Raw genomic sequence first — 20,042 nt, 5'->3', positions numbered from 1 at the left:
AAAAAAAGAGAAAGAGAAATATTTACTCTTATTAGGTGCAAATGTGGCTCAAGAAACAAGATACGGCCATCAACAATATATTAAAGACAGAAGGACAGCAAAATGTGTCTCAAGAGGCCGTGAAGCTAATTCGCGTCATTCAAAACTATACAAAATAATATCAAAGAACACTTTGGTTTATTGTAAATTTCATAAAGCTTTGCTATTTAATAGATGATACATTCTAAAACAATAAATCATCTCTTTTAACCCTTTCAAGCAGCAACGCATCTTAGAGATTAGTATGGAAAGTGACCACAATGTGCAATTAAATCAGAATCTCTTTTTAAAGAAATTGAGGAACTGTACCACTAAATTTCGAAACAATCAAGGACATCGAAAACAACATCGGGTTATCCTCCCAGAATTGGAGCATAAACACCAATACTTTCGAGAAGTTCTACTACAAACCTTACTACTCAAGCATTATCCAGTGCAGCCATTACAAGTTCAATTTTTTCAACGGAGGACACTATTACATTAGGAGCTGGAGTGGAGCCAACTGAGACTGTATTAGGAACGACAAACAATCAGCATGTTGGCAAAACGAATACGAGCAACATGATGGATACCCGCCCCCTAGTATCGTCGTATTGGACGCTATGAAGTCTATCTCTCAGAAAAATTGAATATTCACCTTATGCTAGCTTGAAAAATATGGTGAAGAGAGACAAAACTTTATTACAATTTTATATGCAAATAAAGAGCATCTGTCATATTGTTCTTGGTTTCGCCAACATTTTTAGACTTTAGTAAAGGGTTCCTTTCATTGGCTGTACACTCGATCCGGGCTTTTTCCTAGTCACAATTTATTTGACACACACAAGGTATCAAAAAAATCTTCACTCTTAGTTTTTCTCTTTTTTAAAAGAAAAAAAAAAAACAAAACTAAAGGTAATCCAAATCATTTTATAATGTAGAAAAAAGTGACTAATGGAAGAAAAGAAATATGTCAGACGAGACACATCCTACTGCTGAAGCACAAGAACAAAGCCAACAAGTATCACAACAAGATGCCACTTTAGAACCTAGTGTAGAAGAAAAGACACAAGGCGACATTGACAACATTGAAGACAATACCAATAATGAGAAACAAGACGACGATGGAGCTCCCAAGACTGTCTTTGACGATCCAAAGGAGTTCAACGTGAAGCACCCTCTTCAGAACACTTGGACTTTATGGTTCGATAATCCAGGAAAGAAAGCCAATGCTACTAATTGGTCTGAAAACCTGAAAGAAATCGTCAACGTTAACACGGTAGAAGACTTTTGGGGGTAAGTTTAAGAATTCAGGTGAAATCAATTCTTATCATTTTCAATAGCGTTTACAACAATATTCCCAAAGTAAGCATACTTGAAGTCAACTCAAACTACCACGTATTCAAAAAAGGTGTTCGTCCAGAATGGGAAGATCCCTTTAACGCGAACGGTGGTAAATTTAGTGTACAGTTGCCCAGAAATAGAACTGGTGAAGCTATCAACGATTACTGGCTCAATCTGGTAATGTAAAAAAATCAGTGTGAGAGCGGACAGTTGAACTTATTTATGTGTATAGATGCTTGCCATGTTCGGTGAACAGTTCCAATATGAAGATGAAATCTGTGGTGCTGTAGTTTCTGTTCGTAAGGTATTCTACAGAATTGCTCTCTGGACAAAGACCTCTCAAAGAAATGAAAAGATTGAGACTATTGGGTAGGTTGCGATATTCAATCAAACGGCATATATTAACTAGCTTGTAGACGCCAATTGAAAGAATTCCTTAACCTTGGTACTGCAACAAATGTGGAGTTTACACCTCATGGAGACAGCGCAGCAAAAACAAGCGAGAATAGGTTTACAGTTTAAAAAAAAGAGTAATAAAGAGATTGTACAGATTTTTCGGTCTATGAGTGTCCTTGCTATCATTTTTACTATTTAAAGAAGCTATGGCGTTGTCCTGAGGGGAGAGAAAAGCTAATAGACCATACTCATATTCATTCTTTTTTCATATGATTCTAATATACTTCTTGACCATTCTCAAATATAGAAAAAAAGGCTCACACACTGTATTTACATCACACATGCAGCTATTGTAAAGTGCTGGTTATCCATCAAGATAGCTTAAAGACTACAATTTATAAAATGACAATAGTGCAGAGTACATAGAATAAAGAGACACTTTTGTCATGTGCATGTATTGTAGCATTTGTTTGTAGTAACCAGAAATCTGTATCACGATTTTCTTTTGCTTAATAAGGCAGATTGTATGGATATAGTGCAAACAGTGCCGAAGGGTGATTTTTTTATAAAGAAGCAGCTGTACTTTATTAAGAGCGTTTTTAACATTCTTTCGTTAATAATATGGCGGTTTATTTTTAATCGTAATACTTACGATGGTGTTTTTTTTTTTTTTCAATACGTAGAGCAATCTATGTTTGCCAATTGATGAATCACTCTTCAGCCTCTTTCTGTCAGCGTTCGCTTTCAAGAATTTTAATTCCTTCTTGCCGCACAAGTTTGAAAGCCCATGAGGAGCTTTCTAGTTAAAAAAAGGACGTGCATTGCATCAAATTCGCGAATATTTCGGTTGTCAATACTTGCTGGAATTCATAAAATTCACCAGCGAAGGGGGGTATTGTGACAATTATGTTTCGTTCAAATATCGCATAATCTGCGCTTCAGTATCTACAACATAAAACAATTTTATTGAAGATATTTTTAGTGACAAGTCTTCCTTTTCATGAAACCAAATACGCCATTTGAAAGGTATTTTTTATAGGTGTACGCAGTAGCATTAAGTCTTGTCAATAGCAGTAGAAACGGATTTGTTGGATCATCTTTGTAGCATATTTCCAAGCCTTTTAAGTCTTCCATCCGCTTTTTAAGATCTTCAACATTTTTCTGATTGTATTCGACACAAAATAGTAAACAAAGGGCTTGTTTCCTTGTCAGATACACCTTGATTGAAAAAGAAAAACAAAAAAGAGAATTTAAACTAAAATATGTCTCCAAATGTTTTGTTGGTGCTTGAAAAAGAACAGCACTATAGGCTTCAGACATCATATTAACCAAATTATCAGAAGCTTCGACCTTCCTTCAAACAGATTTCGGCTCGTAAACAGTGTAATAACCTCATGTTTATGGATCCTGCTTTGCAAATTGTCAGTATCCGCTTCAAATAATATAATGTTGGCTCTATTATTGATTGTTGTATTCAGCTTTAACTTGTTATTTGAAATAAGGCGGTTAAGTCAATGACTACTGAAATAAAATTTGAATGAGAACGTTATAGGAGAATATTAATGTTGTCAATGACACTATCTATCATCAGGTGCAGTAGAAGAAAGTAGAATGTATGCTTTACTGTAAGGTTATAAAGTATTATAATGATTCATATCAAACACGTCACTGATTATTTGTGGGCGAGAGGAGGAGTACCATATGAGATTGGTTGCCTATTCCAATCTATAAATTCCAACGCTCTTAAATAATTTGCAGACAACAAGGACATTAGAAGTAAATACAGCCAAATTGGTGGTAGAAGCACTGTAAAGAAGGTATAGTCTACATTTGAAAAAAGAACAAAACGAGGATACTGTACTTTATGACTTACATACTTGTACACCTTATTCATTTGCACAAAGTGCATCTCTTTTTTTTTTGTGTTATTTTGGGGTGCATCTACATATTAGTAAGCATTTGATCAGTACTAAGTATTTGTGGACAATGCATTTTCATTGCAAAATACCTATCCATTGACTTGAATCAATTGGGACAGTGGTTTTCTTTATTTCTCGTTCATTATGCAACTAGAGTAAAAATGAATGTTCTCAGGCCTTTGAACCATTTTTTCTCTCTAAAGAGCAGTTTATCCTTCCCCCCCCCTCCCCAATTCAGGTAAAGACCACACATTGCTATTATGTGAGACAGAGATGCTCGTAAAAGCAAAAGATGTCGGAGCACAAAATAGAAATCCTGATACACAAATTCAATGGTAAAAAATGGCCCTTTTTTCTTTTGTCAACTCTATTTTTCTTTTTTTTTATATATATATATCAATGTACGAAGAACCGCCACCGTTGCCTTTCCCTTCTTTAAACATGCTCAAGGGACAAGTAAAAGACATAATAAGCATGCAACGGAACCCCACAACTCCGGATGTAGAATTTAAATTTTTCTGCCCCTCAGCTACAAGCCCTACTGGCTCCAAAAAACCTAAAGCAAGTAAAAAATCCTGTGATGTTTGCAAGAAGAAGAAGATAAAATGTGACAACAACAATATGGATAATGAGCCATGTGAAAGGAAAGGCAATTGCCCCTGTATCTATCATAAAGAATTAGAGGACGACACTATGAGCGGATCAACTAGGAAAGAAATCATGCCATCAAATACTGTAGTCCGCAAACCAAGTTTATTATATAGTGGGCACTATGTCGGAGAGACATCCTTTTGTGCTTATGCCGATCTTTTCAAGGATCATAGATCTGTCATAAGAGAGGAACATCAGTTTCCAGCTATAAATGCACCACCATCGGTACCATCCTTAAGCATGAATGATCAACTTTATTTATTAGATATTTATTATGCAAACATTAACCCATACTATCCTTTACTAAATAAAAAGGAAATGGCAGACCAGCTCTACTTGATCAATCACCATGAACCCACCTATCTATCACCTTTATTCTTTTATGCTCTTTTTGCTCGAGCATCAAGCTTTGCGCAGGACCGATTCAATGACGAGGGCAAGTCCTTTGAACAGATTGGAAACGAGTGTCTACAATATGCCATCTATCTACGACCATTTTACCAGGATCTGCCGAGGGTTAGTACAGTGTTGGCTTTGGTAATCTTGGCTAACCACATGGAACAAACAAAATTACCAGAGAACCTGACACAAGCATGGCTTTGGTCCGGAGAAGCGTTCCGCCTATCGCTCGATTTGGGAATTCACCGGTCCATGATATCCGTTGAGGAAGACATGCATGGCCAACTCTGTATTAGAGCTTTCTGGCTTGCTTTTATAACAGACTGTACAATTAGTATGGCCTATGGCCGCCCATGCTCAACAGAAGAGAAGGTCTTGTAGGTATGACTAGGTAATCATGGGGTCTGCTTACTCATACTTCTATAGTGATGTTTCTCCACCTTCAAAATCTATTCATGATGACGAGTCTGTTACCGAATGGGTAGAGGGCCTTAACACAACGATATCACTCTGCAAGATTGCTGCACGCGTAATTAAATTTAATTATAGCCCTCCGCCTCCTTTCGAAATGCCAAGTCCTGTTAAGGTAAATATTAATGTGAATTGCTTCCCCTTCCTCCTTTCTCTTTCTTCCTCCCCCCCTTCTGTCAAAGAGAAAAACACTCCTCATTATTTTAGAGACATAATGCATTTTTGGCTAGCGTTGACTCATGGTTGACTGATATCATGTATCCTTCCAAGGATGAACCTGAGTCACCCATGAATCAACCGGTTATAATACAAAGAGAAGAAACGACCCTGTCAAAGCGTTTGGGATTTGAAAAGAAAATGTTCCTGTTGGCAAACTTGATCTTACTTCACCGTCCATATGTTCATGAGATGGTACGAAACAACAATAGTCGTCCCTCAAATGATATTTGCAGTTATGCTGCCATCATGATCACAGACTCTGCTTATCGTTTGGATGTCAATGAGTTGATTCAGTATCATTCAAAGTCATCTATCTTGGCTTATGCCCTGATGATCGCGCTTCGTATACATGTCATGAACGCGGCTACTCCCAGTTATGCCGATAAATTCAACGCAGATAAAAATTACAGCTACAGCATCGAAATTATATCCAAGCTACCTCAATGTGCTACGGGTCACTCTTTATTGAACTGTGCCCTACAAGATCTTCAAGGACAGTACCGAAACTGTAAGAGCGTTGAAAGGGAGCACAGTATGACACCGATACCGATGACACCTATGGATATACCACAAGATGAACAAAAAAAGAAGAAAAGGAAAGAAAGAGAAGATCCAGTCATCCCGACCATTAGACAATATCAGCATGGGAAGAAGAGAAAAAAAGGAAAATCATCTGCCAAACAGAAACAGGAGCAGATGAACCTAATCCATATGAACAATAGTCAATTGAGTCAAGACAAGCAGGAAGAGAAAGAACAGACTCAGTGTGAAGCATCATTCATTCAAGAGCAACATCATCAACAACAGTCATTCATTGACAATAATATCCAGCATTTTATACCAGAAGAATTACACTTGAACATAGATCCATATCAGCATTTCTATAATGAACAAGTTTATAACCAACTTTTATTCCAAGATGACGGTGTCATATCTATTGACTATGACTTTTGTGATCAAGATAACAACGTCCAAGAATACTGTGTTGATCTTCAAGATAATTTAGGAGTATCCATACAATTAGCATCCAAAAAGCATCAATAAAAAATATTGTTAGTTTTCATTGTCCCTTCTGGTCTCCTTTTTTTTTTTGATGATATCTGTCTATCCTCTTATTCTTTCTCTCTCTCTCTCTCTCCTTTTTTAAATCATTCTTTATTCATGTCCAAGTCCTCTTCGATACTAAGAGAGTAAAAATAGTTTGTTAAAAATAATACCAAACGTTGACCATTTTACTAGGTACAAATTAGTCATAGTGGGTGAAGGAGGTAACATGTGTGTCATCCATATCATACAAAAGCGGATACTCACTTTTAGAGAATAGGTGTTGGTAAATCAGCCATGACCATTCAGTTTATTCAATCACACTTTATTGATGAATATGATCCTACGATCGAAGGTGAACTATTTTCAAAATACGTGTGCATATTTCCCTTTTTTTTTATTAATTTATTTAAACAGACTCATATCGTAAGCAGTGTATTATTGATAATGAGGGTGCCTTATTGGATATTCTGGATACTGCTGGACAAGAAGAATATAGGTAAACAGGAAATTTGGATATTCAACCAGACTAAGATGTATCATTATACAACTATAGTGCCATGAGAGAACAATATATGCGAATTGGAGAAGGATTCTTGTTGGTTTACTCTATCACTTCTTTCCGATCATTTGAAGAAGTTCAAAAGTTGTATAGTCAAATTGAACGAGTTAAGGATATCGAGGTATTTCCTGTCATTTTAATTGGTAATAAATGCGATCTTGAAACGGATAGACAAGTATCACCTCAAGGTATGTACGTATTACTTCTCATATGTGTCCATTATTTTTTATATTATCCTAGTTGGAAAGGAATTAGCTAAAAAGTATGGCTGTCAGTTTGTTGAAACATCCGCCAAACAAGGAATCAGGATAGATGACGCATTTTATGGGATCGTGCGTGAGATTAGACGGCTGAATCAAGAAAAGATAAAAAACCAGCAATTTAATGTTGACAGGGATAAGGAGGGGCTATTCTTGGATAGCTGTGGTTGTATACTAATGTAATAAAACATAATCTCTCATTTTAATACTGATAACGACGATTCTGGCTCATTACAGCTTGTCTATTTTATTTGTTTAATTATCACCGGTTCTCTCTGTTCTTCTCTTTTGAGCCACGCTAGATTCTACATTTGTATCATCCATTTTGCGTTTTTCACTATTAAATACAGTTCGTCAACCATTCGCTTTTTTTTCTTTCTTCTATTGTTTCTCCCCCTCGCTCCTTACTCTGGTGATGCAAATGCAACCTTGTCACTAAGTGGAAATGATATACAGTACATGTCTTTTTTGGGTGCTACATTACGAACATAGTGAAGATTGGTCTTGACAGGATCAGGTGTCTCTCCTAGCACTTTAGTCACTCGCTACAAGTTGTGTAAGTTGACTGCAAATAAAGATCACAGCTAGCTTATTACCTCAATGATATCTTGATTGGGATCGGGGCTTTTGGTGAAGCAATGGCAGTGGATGTAAGGAAGCTTGGAGTTTGCGTTAAACAAGTGCTTATAATCATAGTACGCTCCACGGAAAGCATCCAAGAACTCGATAGCTGTTGCTGGTAAATTCATTACAAAGTGATCAAATGTCTTCCATTCGTTTTCTGATGTTGATTGAAGATCTTTTACTGCCTGTCTGATAAACTCTCTTCCGTCCATGTTGTAAGGGTGAATACCACTCTTTAACTTGTTTATCTTAATATTTTCTTTCATCCACTCAAATGAAGCAGGGTTAAGATCATTAGCATATACAATCGATCCTTTCTTGGCTGATGGGATAGCAAACGGACCCACTCCTGCAAACACATCACCTAATCACACACATAAGCTATTCATGTTCTAATTCAAGATGATTGTACTTACAGACATATTCCTTTGGCTTAAACAGTTGGATCAATCTCTCATGCTCTGTGTGTAATCGTGAGTTCCAATACACCTTTGAAAAGTCAAATTTGAATCTACATCCATTTTCTCTCTAAACAACAGGTATCAGTGATGTTCTTTGTAATACTTGACTTCTTTACCACTTCAGCGATCATATCATCTTCACCTGCTAATACTTCCATTTTGAAAAAGCGAAATGTAGTATCTATTTGATCGGTTTTATTCACAACAGTTTTGACATACTTGTTTTTCTAATAATAACTCTAGTTTATATGAATAGAAAAATATGCATAAAAACAAGATGACTTACATCTAAAATAACTTGACCGATTATCTTTTTCCATGGAAAATACTGTTCCTTTAGGTTTAAATGTGCAATATGTCCAATCTGCGTAAAAGACGAGGGAATCTCGAGTTCTTCTGGAATAACAGATCGAAGTATTTGTTCTACGGAGAGACCGGTTAGCCATCCATATAGTCTTTATTTTCTTTAACCTTACCAGAGTTCCAGTAGTCATAGTCTAAAGTGATTTCATGAGAAACAAAGCCCAGTGCCTCATTTTTTATTAGTTCCTGTTCTGTTGGTGATAGTTCCTCTGTGTGTTTATGCATATGTTAGCGTATCTTTTTATCACGCGTACATTTTATCTTTCTAACCTATACTTTCTAAATCCCCTCTTAACAACACCAACCTTGCATCATTATCATCAGGTGCAGAGAAAACATTACGGAATCTCGGTTGATTGAATAAACTCCTGTATTCAACTGTTAGAACAAAGAAGAGTCTCTTTTTCGTAGACAGCTCACATACATTGATAAAGTCTTTGTAAACAAATGAACCTTCTTTGAAGGCACCTTTACTGCTTTTACTGTTAACACTTTCTTAAAGGCATCACGGTTAAACACCGTCATGCCTCTGTTCAGAGGTGGTGTCAAAGTAAACATGTAGAAAAAAGAAAGAGTCCTATAGACTTGACTTCAAAAAAGGAAATTAATGCGATAAGCCACGAAAAAGACAGTCTATATTTTCCTAATTTAAAAGTTGATAGATTCTCTTTTTATTCAATCATGTCTAAAAAAGAGAAAAAGTCAACCATCAAGTTTCAAAAGACAAAGCTTAAGGGCGTTGTCAAGAAGAGAAAGGAAGTCAACAAGTTTAAACGACAGGTGCAAAGACGTCAGATTCGTCGTGCTGCTTCAAAGCACCATAGTAAAGGTACACTATATATTTAATAGATCAATGAAATACTTATATAAGTAGATCAAGGACAATCCAATCAAGACGAACCATCAACTAAAGAAGAGGAAAAAGAAGAAAAGTAAAAGGATTAAAAAAAAAGGAAAGAAGATTTTACTGACTCTGTTATAGTGTCCCACAGATTAACACTGAAGATTACTTTTGCAACTTTATTATTGATCCAGAAGAGCAACTTGACTTGAGTGATGATGAAGAGAGTGACTTGAATGTATTGGATACTTTTGAAGACAATGTAAATATGGATGAGGAAGAAGGAGAGGAACCCGCTTTGAGTGATGAAGAAGAAGAAGAAGAAAGTGAAGAGGATGAAGATGAGTATGAGAGTATGGAGGAAGATGAAGATATCGAAGAAGAGAAGGATGATAATTCAGAACCAGTGACAATGGACATGTTGAATGAATGGTGTTTAGCAGCTTCCAAGAAGTCAATTGTTGCTTGGAAGAAGCTTTTGATGGCTTTCAGATCTATCGTCAGATCAGGCGACAACACTGAATTCAGCTATCATGTGGGTAGTAGCAAAGGTACATCATAGTAGTCAGAGATATATACGTATGGCCTAACATGAATTATTTAGTCTATACTAAACTTGTAAAATACACGTTAAAGACAGCATATCCCATCTTGAGTAAGCACATTTATTTTTTAAAGAAGGAAAAATACCCTGGCAAGACAAAGAATTGGCCCAAGTTAGAGAAAGCAATCCGTTTATTCCTCAACAACTGTGTTCGATTCCTTCGAGAGTTATCTGATGACGATATTATCCAGTATGTCTTACAGCAATTGGAGCCATGTACACTTTACTTTGGCCCATTCCCAAAGATATTGACAGAATACTTGCGAGTCTTGCTGGATCGTTGGTCAGATGTGGGGCTTTCTGAAGAAACACGACAATGTTGCTACAGAGCGGTTCGTCAATTGGGAACGGCAGCACTGGATGCAAACCGTAAGAACCATATGCCAAATGTTCTGAAGGGAGTTTACCTTGTCTTTGCTCATCGCGCCACTAAACTGAACGAGACAAGTTTCTCAGTCATTCAACAAATGCTGGAAGAAGCAGCAGACCTCTATACAGTGGATCATCAGCTTAGTTATGAGCATGCTCATGTATATATTAGTCAACTAGCTGATCACTTGAAGAAGGCGAAAAAGGAAAAGACAGTAGAGAGCTTCAAGCGAATTTATACTTGGCAATATATCAGCTGTTTAGACTTTTGGGCAAATGTCATCTCTGTGACCTGCGATCCAACCACAGGCGAAACAAGTCCAATGCAAGCAGTGGTGCATCCATTAGTTGACCTTTGCTTACACACTATGCGTCTGAACCCCGTCTCGCAGTTTCTTCCTCTTAGAATACATCTCATCCGAACACTCATCACTTTTATCGATTCAACAGGCTATTACATCCCACTTGCATCGTACCTGTATGAAACATTATCAGAAGAAGTGTTCAAGGGAAGATCAAAGCAGGCTGATTTACCAGAGTTTAATTGGAATTTACATTTAAAGACACCTAAATCATACTTACAGACCAAGGAATACCAAGATGCGGTCTATAATGCAGCCTATGATTGCCTTTTAGACTTTTATGCCTGTCTTGGTCTTTCTATTGCATTTCCAGAGCTGGTGATACCTGCTGTTGATAAACTCAAGGAATTTGCATCAAGATCAAAGGGAACAAAGTTTGCAAGGTCTCTTCGAGTACTCATAGAAAGATTAGAAACACACAAAAACTTTATAGAACAAAAACGAGCTCCCATTGAGTATACCCCTTCAAAGCTAGAAGAAGCCATGGCTTTCTTGAGAGCAACCGATTTTGAAGGAACACCTTTGGGCAAATTCTTGAAGCAAAGAAGCAAACAAATGGTTTAAATAAAATAATAAATGATATGTGAATATGAAAAAGCCCTTTCTAATACTATCTTCTTCTACTTGTAAATAACTCATTATCGTCAGGAAAAAGAAAAAGTATGATTATTGCTTTATGCTTTTATTGTGATTGTTTCTATAATCTTCTTCTCTGTGCCATAAGCATATCAATTCTAGTAGTATAATAAGTTTACGTGTTTAGAAAAAAAAAGATGACCACTTACTTGTTTAATTTTACGAGAATTTCTGCTGGTATATTAAACTGAATTATACCTACAAAAGTTAAAACAGCACGAGCTTGTTTTTCAACATCTTCTATAGTCTTTGTCCATGTGTCAGTATCTATATAATAAAGAATACATTGACTTACATTATTAGATATAGCTACATTCAACGAAGCAGATGAATATGTTTCCCAAAGCTTGTATAAAATGTCCATAACGTTTAGTAATATTTCAGGTATGTTCTTCTTGATGGTTTCATGTAAATGCTCAAACTGTTCAGCAGCCAGTTGAACATGTCCCAATTGTTCATCAAATGGAATCAGTTGTGTCTCTCGGATAATGCTGATAGCAGGAAAGAATTCGCCTTGTTCGTAAAGCATGCGGAAGCGGACAAGTTGCATCAATAGATGCACAGTGAATACCTTATCTGTGTTTGGTAGTGCCTTCAGATGCTGTTGTTGCTGACATTCTTGCACCGTTTGTGTTGCAAACTGAAGTATGTCTTTATTACTGGCTGTTGTATCAGATAGCCTTGAGAGCTTCGATTGCTGAAGTACATCGCCTAATTCCTTTGCCAACACATCAAATAGTTTGTTGTAGTCCTAAAAAGAAATGTCAGAAACCAGGGAAGCATATAGCTTACATTGTTAAACTTACAATAGATAATTTGCACACGTCAATCGCCTCTCTACAGTGACCAGACTGAAGTAACAGGTCAGCGACAGGATACAGTATCTGTTGTGCGTACTCTTGATCTGAATTGATATCTAAAAGAACCTTTTGACTTTGAAGGATAGAAGGCTAATGAATCATGAATTATGAGTTTTCATTGAGAAAGATGATTCATTCTTACCTCTCTTTGTCCGTAAATGATATCTATGAATTCTTTATGATTTTGACTCTTTACAGTTACTTTACATAGATATGATTTCGCAAGCGAGATCATCTCGTCATTGTGATAACCCTGTTTTGTTGAATAAAGTGACAAGAGGTAAAGGTATTGAAGTGTTTCTATCGGTCGAGTTGGGAGATGGATTTGGACGTATTGGTAAATAAGCCTTGGGAAATTAAACAAGGTCAATCCATTTTGATCTATGATAACTGAATAATACAAAAGTTATATAAATGTCCCTTTGCGATCAAGAATATACCACTTACGCATATTTCTTTCAGTCTTTGCTTGACTTGCAGAAGGAACTCTGAGTAGACCATGGTAAGCTAACGCAGTAGCAAAATGTGTTGCTTCTAGCCAGAGTTTGTTTCCTGTATGGATAAAATCAATTGCCTTTTCGAATTGAAGCGTCAACAGTAACAGCTTGAACTGAGCCCAGACGTCATCCTTTTGAGTTTCGGCCATGATAGGCGTATGGTTTTGCAAGTCTTGCAGTCTGTAGCGTTGATAAGCATAATTTTCGGTATCAGTCACTTCTCTGACTAGCATAAGCTATATGTATATTATATATTCATTAACGCGACGGTTCATGTTTATATCATCCTGAACCCACCTGTAACCAAAGGTAGTCGTCCTGGCTCTTTATGATCGCAGTGCTCTTTTTGTTTAGTTCACAACGACCAATGATTTTATAGAGAAGAGATTTATAGGGGTCAGCCTTTCCCTCACCATATTCAAGACGATAGTGTTCTGCCAAAATTTCATCATGAGTTTCTTTGGATACACTAGAGACAAAAATATGAGTATTGATTTCTGATATGTGCAAGGTGATCTTACCAATGCTGAGGTGATTCTATGTATTCTTGAAAATAGGCCACAAACTTTTTATCAAAACGAAATATGTCTTTGTTTTCCTTGATATAATCAGCTGCTACTTGAGTATGGCCAGTACGGAGTAATAAATAGATAAACAACCAAATTGGCAGCCCATGCACGATCTCTAACCTGCTCTCTCTCCATCCAAGCACAGTCTTGTAATTGAGATTGATATATGCCTCAAGACGGTGAGTTATATATGGGTTTCCTCCAATCTTTAGCTTTGTTGCATGAGCATGTAATTGTTCGTTAACCGTCTGAAGGAATCTATTGAAAAGTGTTAATATTTGTTGAATATGGGGAATAATCTATTACTGTTCTTCTAGCCATGATCTTGATGCATCAATGAGCTTGCGTCTAGTTTCAACAGCAGGGAAACTTTGATATGGTTGAACAAGATAGCTTCTAGTAAATCGTCCTTCACGCCGACCTTCATTATCTGTTTGTTTCATAAAGTAACTTAATATATCCCAAGCCTGGCTGACGCTTGCTTGAAACTACATAATGATCTTTAATATTTTTGTATCTTTCATTTTGTTTTTTCTCATTTTTACTCTTGTCAAATCGGATGTGTTTTGAACTGTTGACAGTTGTTCTACTAAATTAAAGTCATCATTATTAATTCTACAATCATTAAGGGTCTTGATGATGAAGGCATATTGGTTCACTCTCTAAGCATAAGGTGTTAATGATTAAGCACATGCTTTTCTAATAAACTGTTTACATTGATATTCTTTGATAATTCATTAATCTCTATCTTGCTTTCTTCTGCATCCTTTTGTTCTTCTTCCATGTGTTTTGTAAATAAGTCAAGCTGAGTACTGTAAAACTGTTTAAAGTCCTCATCGTCCTTTTGATAAAAAACGCGTCATTATACGTGGTCAACTTTTATAATAATAGCAATAGTACCTGACGCCTTTGTTCTTCAATAACATCAATCAATATTCTTTCATGTTCTTCAGTAAGGAATTTCTAATATTATACTTGTTACATATGCATGTATATGCGTTGTATTCTTGTTGTATGTACCTCAATATCTGTATGACTGTCCATTTGTATAGTGTCAAATGCATATTTAATGTCTGTTGGTCTAATGTCGCTTTGTATGTTGATTCCATTACTTGCAAGAAAATAGTGTCTATATATATTGCACATTAGCAACTTTTCTTTACGAATATGTACATGTATTTACGCTTTAGCCTGTTGTTCTTTTGAAGCCTGTATCTTTTCACTTTGAGCAGCAAAGTGTTTCAATAACTGTTCAGCATCTTTTCCAACAATTGGAAGACTCTCTCGATCTTGAGGCTCCAGCAGCACTGCTGACCTCTTTAACAGCTGCTTCAGTTTTGCACTCATTATATATGTTGTATAAGAAAGAAAGAAAGGAAAAAATAAAAAAGTCACTAAATTTTTTATTGTAAATAAATGATTCTGACAACACATTTTTTATTTACAAAACTTTATACAAGTGAACTTGTTTAATCTCGTCCAATTCGTCTTCATTTATCTCTTGAAAGTAACCTTGATCATAAGGAAGTTTAACTTCCTTTACCCATCCCTTCATCAATTTAGAAGCAGATAAACCAGCAGATTTTAATTGTTCCTGTAAGGAAGGAAGAGTGACTAATAATAAACCAGGCTTCTTTTTAGTTTCTGTGCGAATAAACTTCCATATTTGTTGTTGAACGTCAAGCTGATTAAAAAATTGAAAGACATTATTCATAATGACAACGTCTGCTTCATTATTAAGTAGCTCTGGCATAGTTTGAATATCTTTGCAGATAACTTGTACTCTGTCTTCCATTTTATACTTCTTTATCATATCTTGTTGTAGTTTACTAAACCATTCATTAATTTCTACTCCAATAAGTTTACGAGCTTTAGTAAACAAATATCCCTAGATTACAGATTAATAAACTATAAAATATAAAAATATATGACATACAGTATATAAAACTGCTCCTAATCTAGAGCCAATATCGACAACCACTTTATCCTTTACAGAACTAGCCAATGCTACTTGATATAGAAATTGTAACTGTAAGACCGAAGCAGAGTGTGAGATGAAATCTAAAGGATCGGATGAGTTTACTGTAGATTTACATGCTTATAACTTACTCAATGGTTTAACCTTCTTTGATTTACAGTCTAAGCAATAGTTTCGTGACATCTTGCCTTCATCAACCAAGTCATCCACGTCTTCTTCTGTAAATAAGAAACTATCTACATGAACTGTATTATCTTGATTGTATTCTTTAAACTTTTCATAATATTAATAATCCTCCATAATACAATATTACATTCTTACTTCATCTGTATCTGGAATCACAATCTTTTCTCCAGGTGCTTCTGCTGACACGGGTACTTGTGCACGAAGATCCTTGATGATTCTTCCTAATCGCATCATTTTCAAGTCACTCACAGGCTGAAAATCACCATCATGCTCTTCCATTTCTATATCTTGGTCATTATGTAGTTGACTATGATATTCCTCTATAAACCAAAAGATTGTTGATCTTGAATAATTTAAATCTGTCAAAGCAGTCCAAGCTTGAACGCATTAAAAAGAAAGACTTACCCATGGCTGTGGCAACAAATTGTTGGAACTCGTGAAATTGACTGTCATTGAGTTCAGATATGAGGTTGACAAACTTTTCTTTGCAGTTTTCAAGTGTATCTTGTTCAGTCATTTTTATGTGCAAAAAGGGAAAAAAAAAATTATGAGTGGCTTTCTAACTAGAGTCTGAATTTGAAATCACAAAAGCAGAGATTGATCAGTATGTTTTCAATTTGGTTACTCTTTCTTTTTCAATCAAAAAGTCATTAGTTTCTGAAACTTTAATGGCTAATAAAAGCAATAGAATACGGTCAGGCGTTGGTTTGAAATGGCAGTAATAACAATAAAAAGTAAAAAGATAGAATGACAACAAAACATGGCATAATGTTAAACGTGCGATGTCTCGAACAAAGAAAGAATGATCACAGAGAACAGCAAACAGAAAAATCTCGAAAAAGGAAAAATTAAATTCAACCAACCAGGTTAATGTTTTTATCTCTCTCTATCTGTGGTTATCTTTTCTAAAATTTGCTCCTTTTTAATAGCATCCTCACTGTCTCTCTTTCTCTTTTTATAGCAAGCTGATGTTGATCTATACATACTTTGTATGCTAATCAAAGATATCAACACTTGCTGATAGAATAAATGCACTGACAGCAATTCAACTATGATGTATCTTTTTTATTTACCGTAACCAATCATTTTCACATGCACCAGATAACTCTTAGCATGATAAGATAGGAACAAGTATCAGGTATAGAAGGTATATTTCTATTATCGTTTGATTATTGATGAACTATTTCGAGGAACAACCTTCTATATGTGCCTATCTTAAACTATATGATTCAATAGGATGATCTTGTCTTATTAAGACGAGATTATAAATAACCAAGATATAATCAATCTCTGTATATACATTTCCTAATTTGAGTTTTATATATAAATATATTTATTATCTCAAAGGGACATGGGTCATTTGAAAAAAAAAAGATAACTGACATGTTTCTTATATAAATATCATATCTCTTCTTCTTTTTTTTTTTCTTCTTTGTTCAACTCATGTCTTTTACAGAAAAGAAACAAGTTGATGAAATAAAAGTAGAGAATATACATGATCTCTCCGATATTTATACTCCAGTTATTGCTCCTACTGCATCATGGTCACATCTAAAATATAAGCTAACTACAAGAGATGGATGGATAGGCAACTATGACTATCGCGCGCTTTGGTATTTTACATTCTGATATCTTTCATTTCTTAATAACCCTCTCTTCTACTACCTAGTATGCCTCGACTTCCATTTATATCACGTCGAGCTAATCAATCGCCCTTTTATGGACCTGATGATGACATTCCCATTCTTGTCACTATTCTCATGGGCATTCAGCGTAAATAGATTGTTTTATGCTCTCTAGTAATCAGTGACTTACCTTTACAATAGATTTTTTAGCTGTCATAGGTGGTATCATCACGCCTACCATCATAATATCAGGACAAGGAAGTTCTAATTTGAACCTTGATGAAGATACTCGAAGATATATGATATCAGCTTCCTTAATTGTGTCTGGGCTGATGAGGCAAGTTCCTACTTTGGGTGTCTACATGTCAAAATAATGACTAATACACGTGTACTTAGTCTAGTACAGATCATTCGAATTCGAATCCCTAAAACACGCTTTTACATTGGAGCTGGTTTACTTCAAATCACAGGTGTTGCCTTTTGTAATGTGCCTGCTGCGCAGGCTTTGATTCAAAACATGTATAAAAGTAAGCATCATATCTCCAGAAATATAACAGAACACATGACTAACCTTTATTCCAGGTGGAGAATGCCCAACCGAGACCTTATCTGACGGAACAATCAGCTACTTGCCATGTCCAGATGCATTTGGCGCTGTACTGGGGACTCAGGTATATTATTTAATATTCGTGATGATTCATACAGCTTTTCTTATCTAACGTGTAAACGTAGATGCTCTGTGCACTGCTGTCCATTGCCATCAGCTTCTTATCCCCACGTGTGATCCGTAAACTCTTTCCAAAAGTGGTCACTGGTATTGTCTTGATTGTGATCGGGGCTACCTTGCTGACATCTGGTATGGAAAATTGGGCTGGAGGTTCAGGCCCGTGTATGAGTAGACCCAACAGTGGTCCATTCACACTCTGTCCAAGCGCATCGGCTCCTCATGCTCAGCCCTGGGGAGGCCCTGTTAACTTTGCCCTTGGCGCGTCTGTCTTCTTTACGATTATTGTTATCGAGTTGGTAGGATCAGTCTTTCTAAAGAACATATCTGTTGTTATTGGCTTAATCATTGGGTGCATTATTGCTGCTTCTGTGGGTATGTTTGATAGCTCCGGTATTGCCAGTGCTCCTGTTGGTACATTCTTATGGGTAAAGCATTTCAAGTGGGCGCTTCATGGCCCTGGTGTTATTCCCTTTCTTTTTGTACAGCTCAACATGATTATTGAATGTCTGGGAGACTTGACAGCTGCCTGTGATGTCTCTGGATTGCCTATTGAAGGCTCTGCATTTGAGGAACGTTGCCAAGGTGGGTTATTAGCTGATGGTATCTCTGGTATCTTTTCTGGGTTAGCTACAAGTATGGGTGTGGTTACCTTTAGTCAAAACAATGGTGTGATCGCTGTCACTCGCTGCGCTAATCGCCGCTCAGGCGCCGTATGCGCTTTTCTCTTGATCATCTGCGGCGTATTTAGTAAGATCGCTGCTGCCTTTTTGGCTATCCCTTCTCCCTTGATCGGAGGCATGACAGTATTCCTGTTTGCTTCTGTCGCTACCTCTGGTGTACGCATTCTTGGATATTTGGATTGGACAAGGCGTGATCGTGTGATTGTTGCCTCATCACTTGCCATTGCTTTAGGTGTTTCATTAGTTCCTGACTGGTTTACCTACGTCTTGCCTAGTTCTGAAAACCTAGCCTTGCAAGGCTTTTTATCTGCAATCACAACTGTCGTTAGTACTGGATATATAATGGCAGGCATCATGTCCGTTATCCTCAACTTGATTCTTCCTTACGATAGCACGGAGCACGAAGATCAAATGGCTAGACAGACAAGATTGAATGGTGGCGCGGCGCTCCTGTATAGTGAATCGGCAAGCAAAAATAGGAACACTGATTCATGTCAGGACGAAGAATCAGCTTAGTCCTTATATATGTGCACCTTATTTATCTTGATTTGTAAATATTTATCTTTTTGAAAACTACTCATGTTTTTTTTTTTTTTTTTGCAATCGTATCCATCCAAGCTGTTATTTAAATACTTTAATAATGAGTATCACGCAATATTGGTTAAAGTTCAATTGTATAATAAGCAGTTTAAAGATTAGATACTTTCGCTTGTGTTGATTTCGCTTTACAGAAACGTTTCTCTACCTAAGGGCTAGCTTGATTTGATTGATAATATATTCATATAACAAAGTGCGAAAAGACGTATCGATTAAATCCATAAAAAATAAACAATTGCAGGAATTACAGATGTTTTAAAAGAAAAAGAAGAACTTCAAGAAGGCGAAGTTTTTTATAATTATACAAATGAGTTTAAATCCAAAAAGACGAAGCTTTTTATGTTAAAAAAGAAAGGAAATATTTTTTTGCTGCAAAAAGACCATGAGTTTTTCTAACTTTCTACTTTTTTTTGGAGTTCTTTCATATTTTCTTGAAACAAAGCTATTGCATGATAACAGTCGACTTTCACAAGCAGGCCAAGGCTCCCAAACCTCTTCCCCTTCCTCCAGTAAGTAACTAACCGATACGTGCCTTCCGCAGAATGTGCCAGACCTGCAATTCCCTTTGGTTCCAAGTACCGCCTACCATGGGTTCGAGCCAAAGCCCATATAGTCTCAATGAGCCCTGCCGAACGTCAAGCGATATGCATTCTCAAACCTAGCTATCTAATCCCCACCTCCTATCGCGAAGTTGCTTACAAATGAACTGCTCTGACCGACTTAGGAGCTACACCAATGGTCTTCTTACAATCATCACATCACCGTCCTTCAATGCTTCCT

The 20,042-nt window shown here is 36.4% G+C and overlaps 10 protein-coding genes across 10 annotated transcripts in view; 7 read left to right on the top strand and 3 right to left on the bottom strand.

The window, feature by feature from the left end:
- RHIMIDRAFT_281442 (uncharacterized protein) overlaps nucleotides 1-507 on the top strand; it is a 5,875-nt gene extending 5,368 nt beyond the window's left edge. Inside the window, exon 4 of the mRNA XM_023612996.1 lies at nucleotides 36-507. Coding sequence (XP_023466842.1) covers nucleotides 36-158 — 123 coding nt within the window. The 3' untranslated portion in view covers nucleotides 159-507. The remainder of the gene's footprint in view (nucleotides 1-35) is intronic.
- A 481-nt stretch (nucleotides 508-988) lies between these two features.
- On the top strand, nucleotides 989-1,735 carry RHIMIDRAFT_202044 (translation initiation factor eIF4e; the record flags this gene model as incomplete). The annotated part of the gene is made up of 3 exons (XM_023606588.1): nucleotides 989-1,314; nucleotides 1,362-1,539; nucleotides 1,595-1,735. The coding sequence occupies 3 exons, from the start codon at nucleotides 989-991 to the stop codon at nucleotides 1,733-1,735; spliced, it is 645 nt and encodes a 214-aa protein (XP_023466841.1).
- Nucleotides 1,736-3,952: 2,217 nt separating this feature from the next.
- Nucleotides 3,953-5,303, top strand: RHIMIDRAFT_129114 (uncharacterized protein). The gene is made up of 2 exons (XM_023605517.1): nucleotides 3,953-5,108; nucleotides 5,154-5,303. The coding sequence occupies exon 1, from the start codon at nucleotides 4,020-4,022 to the stop codon at nucleotides 5,106-5,108; it is 1,089 nt and encodes a 362-aa protein (XP_023466840.1). The 5' UTR covers nucleotides 3,953-4,019; the 3' UTR covers nucleotides 5,154-5,303.
- Nucleotides 5,304-6,527, top strand: RHIMIDRAFT_129115 (uncharacterized protein). Its single transcript, XM_023605518.1, has one exon. It carries the CDS (start codon nucleotides 5,454-5,456, stop codon nucleotides 6,459-6,461), a length of 1,008 nt encoding a protein of 335 aa, XP_023466839.1. The 5' UTR covers nucleotides 5,304-5,453; the 3' UTR covers nucleotides 6,462-6,527.
- Nucleotides 6,528-6,555: 28 nt separating this feature from the next.
- On the top strand, nucleotides 6,556-7,667 carry RHIMIDRAFT_129080 (ras-like protein 2). Its single transcript, XM_023605516.1, has 6 exons — nucleotides 6,556-6,607; nucleotides 6,657-6,685; nucleotides 6,742-6,816; nucleotides 6,879-6,960; nucleotides 7,018-7,211; nucleotides 7,264-7,667. Exons 1-6 carry the CDS (start codon nucleotides 6,579-6,581, stop codon nucleotides 7,464-7,466), a joined length of 612 nt encoding a protein of 203 aa, XP_023466838.1. The 5' UTR covers nucleotides 6,556-6,578; the 3' UTR covers nucleotides 7,467-7,667.
- A 20-nt stretch (nucleotides 7,668-7,687) lies between these two features.
- RHIMIDRAFT_201595 (guanine(37)-N1-methyltransferase) lies at nucleotides 7,688-9,289 on the bottom strand (the record flags this gene model as incomplete). Its single annotated transcript, XM_023606556.1, has 8 exons — nucleotides 7,688-7,828; nucleotides 7,880-8,271; nucleotides 8,324-8,435; nucleotides 8,485-8,595; nucleotides 8,655-8,791; nucleotides 8,845-8,940; nucleotides 9,002-9,099; nucleotides 9,156-9,289. 8 exons carry the CDS (start codon nucleotides 9,287-9,289, stop codon nucleotides 7,688-7,690), a joined length of 1,221 nt encoding a protein of 406 aa, XP_023466837.1.
- Nucleotides 9,290-9,412: 123 nt separating this feature from the next.
- On the top strand, nucleotides 9,413-11,471 carry RHIMIDRAFT_237152 (Noc2-domain-containing protein; the record flags this gene model as incomplete). Its single annotated transcript, XM_023608702.1, has 4 exons — nucleotides 9,413-9,560; nucleotides 9,606-9,663; nucleotides 9,714-10,123; nucleotides 10,177-11,471. 4 exons carry the CDS (start codon nucleotides 9,413-9,415, stop codon nucleotides 11,469-11,471), a joined length of 1,911 nt encoding a protein of 636 aa, XP_023466836.1.
- A 133-nt stretch (nucleotides 11,472-11,604) lies between these two features.
- Nucleotides 11,605-14,816, bottom strand: RHIMIDRAFT_237151 (NIC-domain-containing protein; the record flags this gene model as incomplete). Its single annotated transcript, XM_023608701.1, has 14 exons — nucleotides 11,605-11,641; nucleotides 11,693-11,790; nucleotides 11,839-12,294; nucleotides 12,350-12,493; nucleotides 12,546-12,793; nucleotides 12,851-13,136; nucleotides 13,198-13,369; nucleotides 13,422-13,727; nucleotides 13,776-13,957; nucleotides 14,015-14,131; nucleotides 14,185-14,310; nucleotides 14,370-14,432; nucleotides 14,490-14,598; nucleotides 14,653-14,816. 14 exons carry the CDS (start codon nucleotides 14,814-14,816, stop codon nucleotides 11,605-11,607), a joined length of 2,508 nt encoding a protein of 835 aa, XP_023466835.1.
- Nucleotides 14,817-14,846: 30 nt separating this feature from the next.
- RHIMIDRAFT_281416 (uncharacterized protein) lies at nucleotides 14,847-16,178 on the bottom strand. The gene is made up of 4 exons (XM_023612995.1): nucleotides 15,769-16,178; nucleotides 15,579-15,720; nucleotides 15,406-15,530; nucleotides 14,847-15,357 (listed from the first exon to the last, which is right to left on the bottom strand). The coding sequence occupies exons 1-4, from the start codon at nucleotides 15,910-15,912 to the stop codon at nucleotides 14,911-14,913; spliced, it is 858 nt and encodes a 285-aa protein (XP_023466834.1). The 5' UTR covers nucleotides 15,913-16,178; the 3' UTR covers nucleotides 14,847-14,910.
- Nucleotides 16,179-16,938: 760 nt separating this feature from the next.
- Nucleotides 16,939-19,264, top strand: RHIMIDRAFT_226228 (Xanthine/uracil permease). The gene is made up of 6 exons (XM_023607563.1): nucleotides 16,939-17,246; nucleotides 17,303-17,406; nucleotides 17,460-17,595; nucleotides 17,655-17,785; nucleotides 17,841-17,929; nucleotides 17,991-19,264. The coding sequence occupies exons 1-6, from the start codon at nucleotides 17,077-17,079 to the stop codon at nucleotides 19,179-19,181; spliced, it is 1,821 nt and encodes a 606-aa protein (XP_023466833.1). The 5' UTR covers nucleotides 16,939-17,076; the 3' UTR covers nucleotides 19,182-19,264.
- Nucleotides 19,265-20,042: the final 778 nt, after the last annotated feature.

The sequence above is a fragment of the Rhizopus microsporus genome (assembly GCF_002708625.1).
Source record: "Rhizopus microsporus ATCC 52813 unplaced genomic scaffold scaffold_7, whole genome shotgun sequence".
NCBI lineage: Eukaryota > Fungi > Mucoromycota > Mucoromycetes > Mucorales > Rhizopodaceae > Rhizopus > Rhizopus microsporus.
This window is presented reverse-complemented; position numbering and strand designations above follow the sequence as displayed.

Excerpts from the sequence above, each read along its gene's own strand:
- RHIMIDRAFT_129114 (XM_023605517.1), top strand. The coding sequence starts at position 4,020 with ATGGCCCTTTTTTCTTTTGTCAACTCTATTTTTCTTTTTTTTTATATA.
- RHIMIDRAFT_226228 (XM_023607563.1), top strand. The coding sequence starts at position 17,077 with ATGTCTTTTACAGAAAAGAAACAAGTTGATGAAATAAAAGTAGAGAAT. Across the intron at positions 17,596-17,654 it reads ATTGTGTCTGGGCTGATGAG|TCTAGTACAGATCATTCGAA; the intron begins GCAAGTTCCTAC and ends ACGTGTACTTAG. Across the intron at positions 17,930-17,990 it reads GCGCTGTACTGGGGACTCAG|ATGCTCTGTGCACTGCTGTC; the intron begins GTATATTATTTA and ends GTGTAAACGTAG.
- RHIMIDRAFT_281416 (XM_023612995.1), bottom strand. The coding sequence starts at position 15,912 with ATGGAAGAGCATGATGGTGATTTTCAGCCTGTGAGTGACTTGAAAATG. Across the intron at positions 15,721-15,768 it reads TGATTCCAGATACAGATGAA|TTTAAAGAATACAATCAAGA; the intron begins GTAAGAATGTAA and ends TATTATGAAAAG. Across the intron at positions 15,358-15,405 it reads TAGGAGCAGTTTTATATACT|GGATATTTGTTTACTAAAGC; the intron begins GTATGTCATATA and ends TCTGTAATCTAG.
- RHIMIDRAFT_129115 (XM_023605518.1), top strand. The coding sequence starts at position 5,454 with ATGTATCCTTCCAAGGATGAACCTGAGTCACCCATGAATCAACCGGTT.
- RHIMIDRAFT_129080 (XM_023605516.1), top strand. The coding sequence starts at position 6,579 with ATGTCCAAGTCCTCTTCGATACTAAGAGA. Across the intron at positions 6,686-6,741 it reads AGTCATAGTGGGTGAAGGAG|GTGTTGGTAAATCAGCCATG; the intron begins GTAACATGTGTG and ends TTTAGAGAATAG. Across the intron at positions 6,961-7,017 it reads GCTGGACAAGAAGAATATAG|TGCCATGAGAGAACAATATA; the intron begins GTAAACAGGAAA and ends ATACAACTATAG.